The sequence below is a fragment of the Myxocyprinus asiaticus genome, chromosome 6 (genome assembly GCF_019703515.2).
Source record: "Myxocyprinus asiaticus isolate MX2 ecotype Aquarium Trade chromosome 6, UBuf_Myxa_2, whole genome shotgun sequence".
In the NCBI taxonomy this organism is placed as follows: Eukaryota; Metazoa; Chordata; class Actinopteri; order Cypriniformes; family Catostomidae; genus Myxocyprinus; species Myxocyprinus asiaticus.
The window spans coordinates 40,402,980-40,418,817 of NC_059349.1; the positions used below are offsets into that span (position 1 = coordinate 40,402,980).

The 15,838-nt window shown below is 40.5% G+C and overlaps 1 protein-coding gene across 1 annotated transcript in view; it reads left to right on the forward strand.

The window, feature by feature from the left end:
- LOC127442322 (calsyntenin-2-like) overlaps positions 1-15,838 on the forward strand; it is a 390,092-nt gene that overhangs the window by 308,636 nt on the left and 65,618 nt on the right. Inside the window, exons 7-8 of the mRNA XM_051700250.1 lie at positions 656-913; positions 4,028-4,149. Of these exons, the coding sequence (XP_051556210.1) occupies positions 656-913; positions 4,028-4,149 (380 nt within the window). The remainder of the gene's footprint in view (positions 1-655; positions 914-4,027; positions 4,150-15,838) is intronic.

The window sequence follows — 15,838 nt, forward strand, 5'->3', positions numbered from 1 at the left end:
ACTCAGTTACAGGTGACATGATTGGGAACAAAACAAAAGCAGTTTTTGGAGCTGTCTTCTTCACAGCCTGAGATATATAATGTCAAATCAGAAAAATAGAGAGTCTCATAATTTATCATAATCTACATTATATATACTATAACAGAATAACTTTTGGAGCCCATGCCAACTTGAGTGTATGCTGTCATTAAAGCAAAAGGGTGAAATATTAAATACTAAGAAATTATGATATTTATATTAATTTGTCCAAATTAACTTTTCACTCAAAGTGTTATTCTGGTAATGAAAAAAAAATGTATTCAATTTAAATTTAGTGCATGTTTACATGGATGCAAAAACTTGTTCAGTGTGGAAAAGAGGAGAAGCTGGCAAATGTTGCAGACCAAACTCAAACTCGAGTTGCAAGCACCAACGCTAGGCCTTGACTCTGACAGAAATTAGTTTTATATCATTTCAGTCAGGGTTGAATGAGGGTCTCGGAACTGAATGGTATTCCCTTCACCTCTAATTTGATTTGAAGTGTGGTGTATGCACAGTTTATTTGAATGCCAGGGCAACTAACATGATTTTAAATCTTTATGACAGGCAGCTTGTAATTTTTCATCGTTGCCGCTGTCAGTAGCCTGAGATAACCTCAATGCTTTTATCTCTACAGGAGCAGCCTCTGGCAGCACAGACCTTCTCCCGGCCCCCAGCGCAGTCACCAATTGGACAGCTTCCTTGCTGACGGACAACGGGCGAGACAGTGACCTCATCTTTCGATTTGATGGACGACAGGCAGCCAATATCCCGGAGTGGGTTGTGCCACAGAACCTGACAGATCAGTTTACCATAGCAACGTGGATGAAGCATGGGCCAAGTCCTGGACTAAGAGCAGAGAAGGAGACATTGCTCTGTAACTCAGACAAAACTGGTGAGTCCATAGTGGCTGCAATAAGGGATAAATTAAATCTTTATCTGGGGCAGAGTCTTGGATTAATACAGAATAAAACAGAGTACACAGTGGGCATACATATGTCATATACACACTGGAAACATTTTTGCATTCTATCTGCAATATTTTTTATAATTGTTGGTCAATGTGCACATGCATTACATGGATATCTTTGGTCATTGCATCACATTTTGCTTTTTTTTTTTTTTAAGATGCTGTGTCTATTAAAAATAGTCCATCAGTGATTGTTTTAAAACAATGGACCACTAATAGGAGGGTGGGGTTATGAGAAGACTGAGTGGCCATGATGGGGGCCGACTGCCTGGCAGGACTCTTTCGGGTTCATTTATCCCAGGCACCATGCTGAGTGGGTGTGAGACTTAATCAATTCAACACGCACTAAAACGGTCGCACAAGAGACATCGGGCATTAGTTGCAGAGGCAGCCTTGAGGTGAGAGGAGAGTGATGCCATGTGGAGGAGACGTGGCAGCTTTGATCATTCAGAGGTTGATCAAAGACATGTGATGGAGAGTGGAACATGTCAATATCAGTGAGAGCAGGAAGGGCCTTAATAAGTTAAGGTTGAATGGCAGCTCTCTCATGCACATCCTGTCAGCATGGCTTATAGTCTAATTGACATTTGGTTTGGATTGTGCAGGGGGAAAAACAGGTAATACCAGTTTAATGGGTGAAGCTGGAACATGGGAGCTGGTTTGTTGCTGGAAGCTGGTTAGACCATCATCCCAATCAGCGTGGCCAAGGTGGTCTACAAAGCTCTTACCAGCTTAACCAAGATGGTAAAACCATGTCAACCGCAGCCCCATCAACTGCTAATGCAGATGGTCAATCACCTAGACCAGCATTAAAGGAATAGTTCACCCAAAAATGAAAATTCTCTCATAATTTACTCACTTTCATGCCATACCAGATGTGTATGACTTTCTTTCTTCTGCTGAACACAAACAAAGGTTTTTTTTAGAAGAATAGCTTGGATCTATAGGTCCTTTCAATGCAATGACCTTTGAATGTCTTCTGAAGTGATGCAATCCCTTTGGGTGAGAAACAGATTAATATTTCAATCCTTTTTACTATGAATCTCCACTTTCACTTTCAGAATGTGAAAGTGGAGATTTATAGTAAAAAAGGACTTAAATATTGATCTGTTTCTCACTCACACCTATTATATAGCTTCTGAAGACAGATTTAAACACTGGAGTCTTATGGATTACTTTTATGCTGCATTTATGTGATTTTTGGAGCATGAAAGGTTTTGTAACCATTCACTTGCATTATAGGGACCTATTGTATAGAGCTAAGATATTCTTCTAAAAATCTTTGTTTGTGTTCTGCAGAAGAAAGAAAGTCATACACATCTCGGATGGCATGAGGGTGAGTAAATGATGAGAGAATTTTCATTTTTTGGGCGAACTATCCCTTTAACCAGCTAATGGTCAAGTTTTGACCTACTAGAAATACTGATGGGAATCATTAGGAATTTAACGATTCAGGTTCCTCTTAATGATTCCGGTTCCAATTCCTCTTAATGATTTGTTCAGTACTTTTGAGGAAGAATTATTTAGAAATAAGAAATGCAATTCTATTACATTTACTGCCCTCATCAGCCTGCTCCCAAATGATGACATCATTTCAGATTTCTACAGAGCAGATATAACAAATCAGAAATACATTTAAAACAATTCTTGTTGCACTTTTTAGAGGCATAACTGCAATCTAATAATTGTACTGCACATTGTCATATGAACAACCAGTTAGTAACTGCACTGCCTGATCAAAGTCTCTCAGGTCTGAAGTACAACATTAAATAAACACAGTAACAGTTTTAGAAACAGCATGGCAAATACATTCGGTTAGTTATCATTGCTAACTTATCTTGTTAACTAGCTAATGTTTACACACGATATAAACTTAATATTCTAGATAGCTAGATAAAATGATTCCTCGGCTTGAGCTTCACTCTTGTTTGTCAAATGGGCGGGTTGTGTGACGTTGGCACCAGGGCGGTGTATTAAGGGCGGGTTTTAGGACAACGCTGCGGATCTATTGGCCCAATGGTGGGAATGCAGATCGATCTTGGTCTCACGGCTTGAGGTCCGAGGCTATAGCCCTGGCTCTCACTGGCCTAATAGTGGAAAAGCAGCTAATGAAAGTGAATGGTGACTGAGGCTATCATATTGTCTAACATCTCCTTTTGTGTTCCATGGAATCAAGAAAGTCATACAGGTTTGGAACAATTTAAGGGTAAGTTATGACATGAATTAAATTTTTGTGGGAACTATCCCTTTAAGCATGATTTTCCAACAGGATTTCTTTCGTGTTTGGATTTTTGTAGAGCCACTGTGCCTGTTATTTCTCAGTATGTCAGGACTTTTTATACAGAGGATTTTCTTGTTGTCTGTAGTCTTATTTGAATAAATCCAACTGTTTGCTTTGTTTAACAGTCTGGAGGTCTTAGAGCTAGAAATGGAAATCTCTCATTTAAATAATGAATCAACAAATTTTCTTCTTTTGCCAGCCATTGTAAATGTTTAGTAAAACAGGAGACTGGGGAAGAGTGTGCAGAGCTTTAAAAACCCTGCCGGAAAATCCACCTTAAGCTGGTAGCTGTGTTTTGGAACATGTTAGCTTGTTTCTAGCTGGACTAAGCTGGTCATTTTCTGGTCCAAGCTGATCGTTAGTTGGTTGACCAGCTCCCATGTTCCAAAAAACAGCCTAACCATCCTTAGCTGGTATGAACAGAGGGAAACTGGTTTGTTGCTGGTCCAAGACGGTCTACTGCCTTGGTCCAGCTAAGACCAGCTATTGACCATCTTAGACAGCTAGAAACCAGCTACCAGCTTAAAGGTATAGTTATCCCTTTAGATATGTAAATTCTGTCACCATTTACTAATGGTCACCTCATGTTCCAAAACTGTATGATGTTCTTCCTTCTGTAGAACCCAAAAGGAAATGTAATGTCTTTTATCCATTCCGTAATATAGTAATGGTGACTTGAGTTCTTTGTGTGTGTGTGTGTGTGTGTGTGTGTGTGTGTGTGTGTGTGTGTGTGTGTGTGTGTGCGTGTGTTTACACAGAGATGAACAGGCATCATTACTCTTTATACGTACACAACTGCCGCTTGGTGTTTCTACTGAGACGAGACTTTATTCAGTTGGACTCCTTCAGGCCAGCTGAGTTCCACTGGAAACTGGAACAGGTGAGTGGCCCTCAGGCACCTGTCTCACACACACACACACACACACACACACACACACACACACACACACACACACATATCAACAACACAGTTGGCACTCTGATAAACGGAAGAGGAGACAAAGTATGACTGGAAAAATGCCACATGGATCCAGTTCCATAATGATTTCTGAAATGAAGTTCACTCTGTATAATTTTCAATTACCAGTTTTTGAATTATTATCTGTGTGACTGATCTTTCAGTTGTGACAAGTGATCTGTCACTTGGAAAATGATTATTATCAGAAGAACAAATTGGAACGCTGATGCAAAGTGACATTCAGTGTTTTCCTTTCCCTGGTGCTTATTTGGCTTGAAGTCTAGCATGTTTGTGTTTAGACACCTTTTCTGCGTTTCCCCTGGCTAATGTTGAGTACAGTATAATCTTTTGATTGAGAACACTAAACAGAATGTATGCGTGAGTGTCACTATGCCTCTCTACGCCTGCCGAAGGGAACCGAGTTCCGAGGTGAGACGTGTAATCAGGATGAAAAGCACTCCACAGAAATGACTTCTCACAGTGAAAATAATGATAGTCCTTCGCCCACACCTGCCCTTAACTGCAAATTATGCTCACATACACATTCTCACACACAGACTTACACTAGAGCACACACAACTTTTCAAACGTTTCTGAGCTGCTGTTAATACAACCTGATAAAAAGTTTGATGCGTATCTATTGAGAAAGTACCCTGTATACATACAGGTGCATCTCAATAAATTAGAATGTCGTGGAAAAGTTCATTTATTTCAGTAATTCAGCTCAAATTGTGAAACTCGTGTATTAAATAAATTCAATGCACACAGACTGAAGTAGTTTAAGTCTTTGGTTCTTTTAATTGTGATGATTTTGGCTCACATTTAACAAAAACCCACCAATTCACTATCTCAAAAAATTAGAATACATCATAAGACCAATAAAAAAAACATTTTTAGTGAATTGATGGCCTTCTTGAAAGTATGTTCATTTACTGTATATGTACTCAATACTTGGTAGGGGCTGCTTTTGCTTTAATTACTGCCTCAATTTGGCGTGGCATGGAGGTGATCAGTTTGTGGCACTGCCGAGGTGGTATGGAAGCCCAGGTTTCTTTGACAGTGGCCTTCAGCTCATCTGCATTTTTTGGTCTCTTGTTTCTCATTTTCCTCTTGACAATACATAGATTCTCTATGGGGTTCAGGTCTGGTGAGTTTGCTGGCCAGTTAAGCACACCAACACCATGGTCATTTAACCAACTTTTGGTGCTTTTGGCAGTGTGGGCATGTGCCAAATCCTGCTGGAAAATGAAATCAGCATCTTTAAAAAGCTGGTCAGCAGAAGGAAGCATGAAGTGCTCCAAAATTTCTTGGTAAACGGGTGCAGTGACTTTGGTTTTCAAAAAACACAATGGACCAACACCAGCAGATGACATTGCACCCCAAATCATCACAGACTGTGGAAACTTAACACTGGACTTCAAGCAACTTGGGCTATGAGCTTCTCCACCCTTCCTCCAGACTCTAGGACCTTGGTTTCCAAATGAAATACAAAACTTGCTCTCATCTGAAAAGAGGACTTTGGACCACTGGGCAACAGTCCAGTTCTTCTTCTCCTTAGCCCAGGTAAGACGCCTCTGACGTTGTCTGTGGTTCAGGAGTGGCTTAACAAGAGGAATACGACAACTGTAGCCAAATTCCTTGACACGTCTGTGTGTGGTGGCTCTTGTTGCCTTGACCCCAGCCTCAGTCCATTCCTTGTGAAGTTCACCTAAATTCTTGAATCGATTTTGCTTGACAATCCTCATAAGGCTGCGGTTCTCTCGGTTAGTTGTGCATCTTTTTCTTCCACACTTTTTCCTTCCACTCTACTTTCTGTTAACATGCTTGGATACAGCACTCTGTGAACAGCCAGCTTCTTTGGCAATGAATGTTTGTGGCTTACCCTCCTTGTGAAGGGTGTCAATGATTGTCTTCTGGACAACTGTCAGATCAGCAGTCTTCCCCATGATTGTGTAGCCTAGTGAACCAAACTGAGAGACCATTTTGAAGGCTCAGGAAACCTTTGCAGGTGTTTTGAGTTGATTAGCTGATTGGCATGTCATTATATTCTAATTTTTTGAGATAGTGAATTGGTGGGTTTTTGTTAAATGTGAGCCAAAATCATCACAATTAAAAGAACCAAAGACTTAAACTACTTCAGTCTGTGTGCATTGAATTTATTTAATACACGAGTTTCACAATTTGAGTTGAATTACTGAAATAAATGAACTTTTCCACGACATTCTAATTTATTGAGATGCACCTGTATATTTTTGTTCTTCTCCTTCAGCATTTCCATATACATAAAACAGATCATTAACTTTGAGGCCTTTGATCAATAGTCTGGATCAATTACAGTAAGTAGGGCTCTAGAGTGCACCAGTAAGTACATTACAGTGCCAGCACAGTTTGGTTGTTTGACAAATATCTGCTAGCACCACAATTTCGCACTCACTCTGAAAGCAGGTGTTCTGATTAGCCAACTAAGATGCAGGGAATTTGGATACATGAGTAATATTACATTTGTTTTCTCAATGTGGGGGTGCTGTAGCATAGTGGTTAACAATTTGGTGTGGTAATCAAAAGGTCATAGACTTGAATTCCAAATTTGGATGATCTATGAACTTTCAGGATTGTATCATTGAGGGAGGCACTTAACCTCAGGTTGCTGCAGGGAGGTTGTCCCTGTAAATAGGTGTCTGTGTTATTCTCATTACAAAAACTTAAAAATTGGGCAAACATGCTTATAGAATCTGTGCTGTACACAATTTGCCCAGATTAATTGCAATCTTGCTGGTCAGTTCTGAGCACTATATAGTGAAGGGTGCAGCAGACCACCGCGATCTGGCACATTCTGCTGGCACTGTGCAGCATCACTCCACTACTGAGATCCAGACCCCTGAATCATCTCTTTAACATGCCAAAAGTACACTTGATTACACCACGCATCTGGATATATGCCAGGTTATACCGCTCTCCTCGATCATTTGATCATTATTTGATAAATTACTGCTGCAGTGATTAACAGAAAATGTACAGAAACATCGCTTTTAAATAAAATGTAGTTTACCGTCTGCTTTCCTCGGGCGGTAATTACCCAATGTTTATTGCGCAGGGCAAATAGCACAGAGATTTGTAAGTAAAGGGCAATCTATAATGAACCTAATTTACATAGAAAGGTGTCATATTTTTGCTGAAAGGAATGACAATAACTTAATTTAAATATCAAGGACTAAAACGGTTTAAGGAACGAAAACAAAAACGAGCAGAATTTTTTGCAGAATATATCCGAAAATGGGAACAAATTCCCTTTCAATTGTTCCAGAGTCAAGACGTTATTAAATGCTGGTATCCAGTTAATAACCAGTTAATTTAGTTCCGAAAATTTTTATCACAGTAAATTCTAGGAATTACAACACATCCTGTTCCCTAAAAAATGGGGCTTCACTTTTTTTAGTAGAATGTTTTTGATCCAGAAGGAAACAGCTTTATTACACATTTATTTCCCTATTTGATCCAGAAGGAAACCGCTTTATTACACATTTATTTCCCTATTTGCACTGTTTGGATGTAGCCTTCCATGAAATGCTGAAGACCTTTTTGGAAACTATATATATATAATTAATACCTATACATGCATTATTAATCCAGATGCAAGGAAAAATATTGACGTAAAAAGTACATTTCTCAGTTGTTTCCAAATATTCACTGAATTATTGTTAGATATGATGCATTGATACAAATTTGATGTTGTGGTGTTTTTACTGAGAAGCAGGTTTGTAATTAAAACATATAATTAAAATAAAATAATTAGCATAAGATGACATTTAGTCCAAATGTGCCCACACAGTGTATGCATGTATGCAGAAGAGAGAGATTCAGGCTATTCATTGATTTTAGTTTGCTAAATTATTTATGATATTAAATATTTGAAATATTTTTGGAGATATATTTAATATTAAAAATACTTTTATTGAAAATACATTATTTTATATAGGCTACTGTATACAATGCTTGCTATGATTTCTATAATTCCACACATGAAAAAAAAAAACAAAAAAAAAAACAATTGCTTATATTTTTGCTTATTTTGGGTGAGGCAATTTCCTTATTTTGAGCTTGTTTTTCCAGACCAGCTTGTTTCTCTGGTGAGATATGGCAACACTGCAACTGGTATATCACCCACCCTTAGATCAGAGTACTGTCATTTTACTTTATTAACTGACCTTTTATTTCATTCTAACTGGTTAACAATTTGAAAGGAGGCTGCAGAATGCCGGAACTGGAATGAAAAAATAGTTTCTGCTCAGAATGAACCGAAGTGAAAAACATTTAGTTTTTAGTCTCTGTTTAATACCCAAAATGCAGCGCTTTTTGAGCGCTGAATGTGCCTTCTTAAACTGAATCACAGGTGGTTAGTGAATCAGACGCAGGTTTTTACTACACGCTAAAAAGTGCCGCAGTTGTTTAGTGAATTCACCCAATAATTGTAAAAATGTAAACAAAACTAAAATACATTTAAAACTACAAAACAATAAACTGGTTCTGCCTCAGTGTTCTTGCAGGCTGTACTTACTTTGTTAAGGTCAGAGGGAAAATGAGCTCTTTTCAAAATCTTGGCTCTTTTCTAATGCCCAGCCGAAGCTCAGATGGGTGATGGGAAACACAAGTAAACAATATGAGGTCAGCAGACAGACTGCCATAAAACAATGTCAGCTGCAGTAGGAGCCGCAGTACCCTTACAAACCCATCTTAAGTGTGCTGTCAACATCCACCATATCAATCACTGCAGAGGAAAAACTGAGATGGGGCAATTCTTATAGAATTAATTTGTGCCACAGATAGTGCTGTTGGTTTGCATGCGCTATGTTGTTTTAGCACCTGATTTACTAAAAGATCTATGCAAATCAGTTGAGCGTGAACACACAAAAAAATTGTTTTAATGCAGAATGCAATTTGCACGCAAAATACCCCATCTTGTGGGTTGGATCACATTTGTGTAGCAGAGTGCTGTTATCTGGCATACGTTTTTGGGACTGTAAAGCATTACTCTACTTTTGCGATCCAGGCAAATAAATCAACTCTTTAAAATGCTAAAAATGCATACAACTGCACCGTGTTGTATGGGTGTTAAAATGAGAAATCTTTTAAAATTCTAGTTTAAAACACTTGTGTCATGTTCTCAGAAATGTAATCTTTGTGTCAAATTTGGTTTCATGCATTTTTGAACAACTTTATAGCATTTAAAAAAAAAAAAAAAAATGAATTTCTGAGTCAAGAATATCAAGACGTTTTCTCAGGGATCCACCACATGATTTGAACAAAATGTGCCTTTTCATAAAAATGTCAAAATGAATATCAGATGTTTTTTTTTTTTTAAAAACGTCATGCTCAGTCTTGAGGGTCTAAAGGTGTCAGCTCTGTTTTATGGTTTTTATGGTCAACATTAATAATAAAAAAAAATGGCTACCATGTTGGTTTCACCCAATGACTTTGATTTGGTGGACAAAAGCATTTTTAAATATGAATTATATTTTAGAACACAACTGTGTCACTGCTTTTTTTTTTTACTGTCTCTGGACACCACATGACATTTTTAAGTTTAAGCCCCAGAAAAAAAATATCAATATGACTTTAAACTCTTAAAAATTAAAAAAAATGTAAAAATGGGGGGGCCTGGGTAGCTCAGTGGTAAAAGACGCTGGCTGCCACCCTTGGAGTTCGCTAGTTCGAATCCCAGGGTGTGCTGAGTGACTCCAGCCAGGTCTCCTAAGCAACCAAATTGGCCCGGTTGCTAGGGTGGGTAGAGTCACATAGGGTAACCTCCTCGTGGTCGCTATAATGTGGTTCGTTCTCGGTGGGGCACACGGTGAGTTGAGCGCGGATGCCGCGGTGGGTGGCGTGAAGCCTCTACACGCACTATGTCTCTGTGGCAATGTGCTCAACGAGCCACATGATAAGATGCGCGGGTTGATGGTCTCTGACACGGAGGCAACTGGGATTCATCCTCCGCCACCCGGATTGAGGCGAATCACTAATCCACCATGAGGACTTAAAAGCGCACTGGGAATTGGGCATTCCAAATTGGGTGAAAAAGGAAAAAAAAAAATATTTAAAAATGAAAATATGCTCATCATAGAAGAGGTGTAATCATGTAAATGGTTTGTGTGAATTTTTATTTTTTATTTAATAGATCTGAACAAAAATGAGCGTCACTTCATTGAAGTCCACACCCTTAGGACTCATGGCCATAATATGCACCTGTTACCCTCTGTTATTGTATTTATGATGAATCTTGTGAAAAGACATTATGATCATGAAAAAGGTTTTTTTCTAGATCGCTCGCCCACTGTCACATACACAATTTTTTTTACTACACCAATAACTGAACTAGTAAAGGAAGTTTGGGCTGTTTCTATGAAGGATGCTTAAACAGTGATGTAAAAAAGTTGTTCTACACACAAAAGCATGTTATGAGCGAAACCCTGAAAACTGTTTGAATTAAAAACATTTACATGTTGTAACTGTACATTCGTCATAGCAATATCTTGCCTTCTGTTCTCTTCTTTTTAAAGAAAGACAAAATATTTTCTTAAACTGTTCTCTTGGCTATTTTTGAAATTGTGTGAAACTTTTGAAAACTTGCATTACCTCCAGTGGCGTATGTTTCATGTGAACACTAGGAAGGACAAGTCGACCCATCGCTAAACTCCGACATACCTGTTTGCCAGTGTTTTCAGAAAATGTCTAGGCTACTGGTGTAACCTCTGTTCCCTGATGGAGGGAACGAGACATTGTGTCGATGTAGTGACACTAGGGGTTTGATCTTGAGAGCCCCAATCACCTTTGCTTAAAATAGAAAAGGCCAATGAGAATTGGCAAGTGGAATTTGCATGCCACTCTCCGCCCCAGACATACGGGTATAAAAGGAGATGATGTGCACCACTCATTCAGATAGAGTCCTGGCCATGTCAGCGGCTGGTTCAGCACCGCGGCAGGAGGGACACAACGTCTCGTTCCCTCCATCAGGGAACAGAGGTTACACCAGTAACCTAGACATTCCCTGTCTGTCACTCACTCAACGTTGTGTTGATGTAGTGACACTAGGGGTTCCTATAGGAAACACCGCAGGCGCTGAACTGTGTCACGAGGTATGGAAGAGTGGACATGGGCAAGCTGCTGCATGCCTTGCAGCAAGCGCTCGACCATGTCGTGACCCTCCAGTGAGTTAGGTAAGGCATCTCCCTAGTCCCGTTAATGGGGGAGGAGGCACTTACCCAAGAAGGCTACAGGCGGTGGCCTTTCCTGATTTTAGCTGTTAAGCAATTTCCCGCCGAGCACCTTCTAGAATAGCGCTGGACAGGACAATCATCCGGCCGTGAACGCTCAGGGCAGGGTGGAGGGATCCACTTTAGCTTGATGTTCGCAGCCATCCGGGCAAGCACGGCTGCCATCTCAGCGTCCACCTCATCCTGAGCTCTACTGCCCGTGAGCGGGAGCTCAGAAGATTTGTCCTCTTCTGACAGCAGAAGCCCACCCTCCGATGCTGCGACCGATAACTCATCCTCGTCACGAGCCGTGAACGAGACATTAAATCCGCCCTGAGGCAGACTGCCTGCGTTGCTCAACAGCTCTTCCGGGTAGAATGAGCATGCTGGGGGACGGGAGGTCCGCTGGGCTTAGTCAGTGGAAACGCTCCCATGTCCACATCCAGATCGCCCACGGTGCTCGCCGACCCGACCGCCTGAGTTTCAGCCCAGGACGGACCGGGTTGGGAAGCAGCCGCGGTGGCTCCTTGCTTCACTAACAAGGAAGTGAGCCGTGACCGCAACGTTCTCATGGGCATGTTCTCGCAATGAGACAGATTTCATGGCTATCCAGAGGGGAGAGATAACGGCCACATCCAGTAGCACAAAGGCGAAAGGCCATCTTTAAAAAGACACCAATTGTTTGTGCAAGCTCTTTTAGTAGAAAATATACTCTTTAGAATATACTCTTTTAGCACCTGTAGACTCAGCCGCCGAAGCGCCCAGGGGAAGCACAACACTCGACCGTGCGATGGTGACCGCTGATATGTGCCGTAAATCCAGCAGCATAAGCGTAGGTGATGGGATGAACACAATACATGCATTTGGCTCCGGAGAAAAAATCTGAATGAGTGGTGCACGCCATCTCCTTTTACACCCGTATGTCCGGGGCGGAGAGTGGCATGCAAATTTCACTCGCCAATTCTCATTGGCCTTTTCTATTTTAAGCAAAGGTGATTGGGGCTTTCAAGATCGAACCCCTAGTGTCGCTACACCGACACAACATCGAGTGAGTGACAGACAGGGAACTGGCATCTTTTCGCAGTGGAGAGAGAGCTTGCGTGCTCATGGTTGCCAGATTGCGTGACTAAAGCGTCACCCTGGCAGAATATTTCCAAACTGTACAAGTGTCAAGATCTAATTGGGGAATGTTATCTATAGAAATTTGGCAACCCCACACATGTTGAAATCTAATTCTGACCTGCTAATCGCCCTTATTTAAAGTCTGTTATTTATCAAATATAGAAAATTCAATATTTTACTTTATTATGTTCTCAGTACTACATGACACAATTGATCTAAATGGGATAGTAAGGGGGGATGGTGGTTTTACAAGGGGGATGCTTTTTGGTATTTCTTGCAACAAGGGGGATGGCATCCCCTTGCATCCCCCCTCAGCTCGAACCCTGATCATATGATGCATTACTGCTGCTATGATCAATAGAAAATCTCTTTTAAATTAAATTCTGATTACTGTCAGTTTTCCGTGAACAGTAATATGGAAGGCAAATAGCACTGATATCTACAATAAGCCTTGTTTTCATAGGAGGCATGTTTGTGCTGAAAAGAATGACAATGACTTAAGTTTAGAACAACACAATGCTATTTCAGTGCATTTAGTGCCTGGTTAAACAGGATTGCTTACGTTTAGTGAATAAGACACATGTTTTTGCACTGTAATACCTTTTGCAAAAGTAGAGCAACTGTTTAGTGAATTCGCGCCTGACTACACAGCTTGTAGGTTTATGTTTCAGTGATATTCTCTGTATGTCTACTTTGTACATTTATTTTTCATGGCCACTTTGTTGATTTGTTTGTAGGGAAGAAAATCATGTTAATAAAAGAGAGAGAGAAAGAGAAAGAGAGAGCAGGAGAGAGTGAGAGAAGGTGTGAAAGTGCTTGTTTACACTTCAGTGCATTTTGTCTCTTCCTGTTTTTACTGCCATGTACCTCTTCTCCAGCATGGTTTGATAATGGTGTCTCTAAAGCTCGGAGACTGTAAACAGAATATGCTCACCTTGATCTCAGAGCACTGCTTAGCTCTGTTCCAAACATGAGACGCATCTATTTTTCTTTCTCTTCTCTCTGCCCTCCCTCAGTCTGACTGCTTACCGCTGATACCTAAACAGCAGATTATCCTGTTGTAAATGTTACTCTTTTTAGTTTGTCTTCTTTTATCTTTAATCCCGAAAAACAGATGTTCACTTGAATGTTCGCAGAGCCAGACATTTGACTGTCGGTATAAAGTCTGGTCCTCTCTGCAGTTTAATTTGGCAGAGATCAATAGACTGTCATGTAAAGCGACCAACCACCGTTTTTTTAAATTTTTTTTATTATTATTATATTATGTTTGCTGATGTGTGACCTTCGTTTAGGGATTTTCCACAATTCCTAACCCAATTCTTCTTCTTCCACAAAAACGGTGCTTAATTGGTCCTGCATCATTTGTTGTACACCCATGAATGAGGAGTCAAATCGACCGGCTCAATGAGAAGAGGTGTGCTATGACTTTTTGAAGCTAATAGACTTGAGATGTTCACCCTTGAAGGCCCTTGGGGACTCACTGGGACCCCAGCCATTTCTCTGCAACATAATATTATATTAAGACATTGGAGACAAGGCCCTTGGTGGCCTCATTAGCCGCATTTCAACTATCGGGCCAAATAAGGCCATGCTAGTGTGTGCCAGGGCCAGTTGCGCTATCACTTCCGGGGCTTCATTGTGCCTCCACAGGGCTTCCTCAGGGCCAACGGGCAAAGGCTAAACATCGATTACCCTTGGGCCAAAGAAAGCCATTTCCCTTGGGCCAAAGAAAGCCATTTGGGGATTGAGGTGGGGTCAGTGTCAAAGTTGGACTTAAGCTGATTCAGGTCAGAGGTTTCAGCACCAAGATACTCATTTACCAAGTTTACCTCAACATAACAATGGAGAATGGAGAATCGGTACTTGTCAGTAGTCGAAATCAGGGCTCCTCTGAATATTTGGACTTATTGAAAATGTACAAAGACAGATCGACGGCATCTGCCAGAGTGAAGATGTGATTAACTATATTGTCGCCGAACATGCAAAGTTGTGTATCCAACGCACAACGGTACAGGCTCGAAAAAAATTAAAATAATTGCAGGCACAGTACAAATCCGTGTTTATTTCAAGGGCTAGCTAGTCTCCAGAGTCTAATACCTCAGCTTGAGCTTGCCTCTTGTTTGTGAAATGGGCGGTGTACTGTGTGTGACGTTGGCACAAGGGCGGCATGTTAAGGGCGGGTTTTAGGGCAACACTGTGGGGATACTGGCCCAATGGTGGGAATGCAGATCGATTTTGATCTTGGGGTTTGAGGTCCGAAGCTATTGGCCCCAGCTGACTAGTTAACAGCCCTGGCTCTCACTGGCCCGATGGTGGAAAAGCAGCTAATGTTGCAGAGAATTTTCTTCACCACATTTTCTTCAGAAAATGCACCTATCTAGTTTGATGTTACACCAACCATTAATAAAATTGTAGCCCATTCAATTAGTGATGCAACAGTTTTCCATACATTTATACAGACCACACCAAAGGAATTAACGTATAAGTGTGTAGACTGTGTAATCAGAAATTCTGGCCATCTATATTTCAGAAAATAAAGAAGAATTTACAGTTCACCTCATGGATATCTTCTTATATTACTTAATTTACTTGTTAAAAAAAAAAATCTCTTTCCAAGATTTGATGCAACAAACCTTGAAAACTTTAGAAAATCCAAAACCCATATCCAAACATATTGATAAAAACCTGTGCACCCTCACTGACTTAAGTTAAACATTTTTAAAATTTACTAAACAGCACCAATTTGATTGGATTTAATGATTTTTATTTATTTTTTTATTTATTTTTCAATATGCATCAGACGGTTAATAGAACAGTCCGTGAGCAGTCCATGGGGTATTGGCAAATATTTTATGCTGTACATCATGACTTTTTGCAGTGTAAGACCACAGTTTATCTGACACACTACCTAATACTGCACTGTGATGGAGTCATAGTGCTTTAGCACACAGGGTACTTGTCGGTTGAGTAGACAGACTTGAGTGTGTTGGTCAGTTAGGGCCTGTTGACAAGTCTGTCAGAGAGGAAGTTTGGGAGGGGCCACAGGTGCTGTGATATTTCTGTCACTCTGGCACCGCACTGATCAAAGAGACCTGTAGACGATTTGATTGACATGCAGGTCGTGTCCTATTAAGGAACTGACATTGATGTAGTAAAATTGCTTTGCTGTGATATCGCAACAGGCACCATTAGCTTAGAAAGAGAGGGAGAAAGAGAGAGCAAGAGAGGGTGAAAAAGACAGG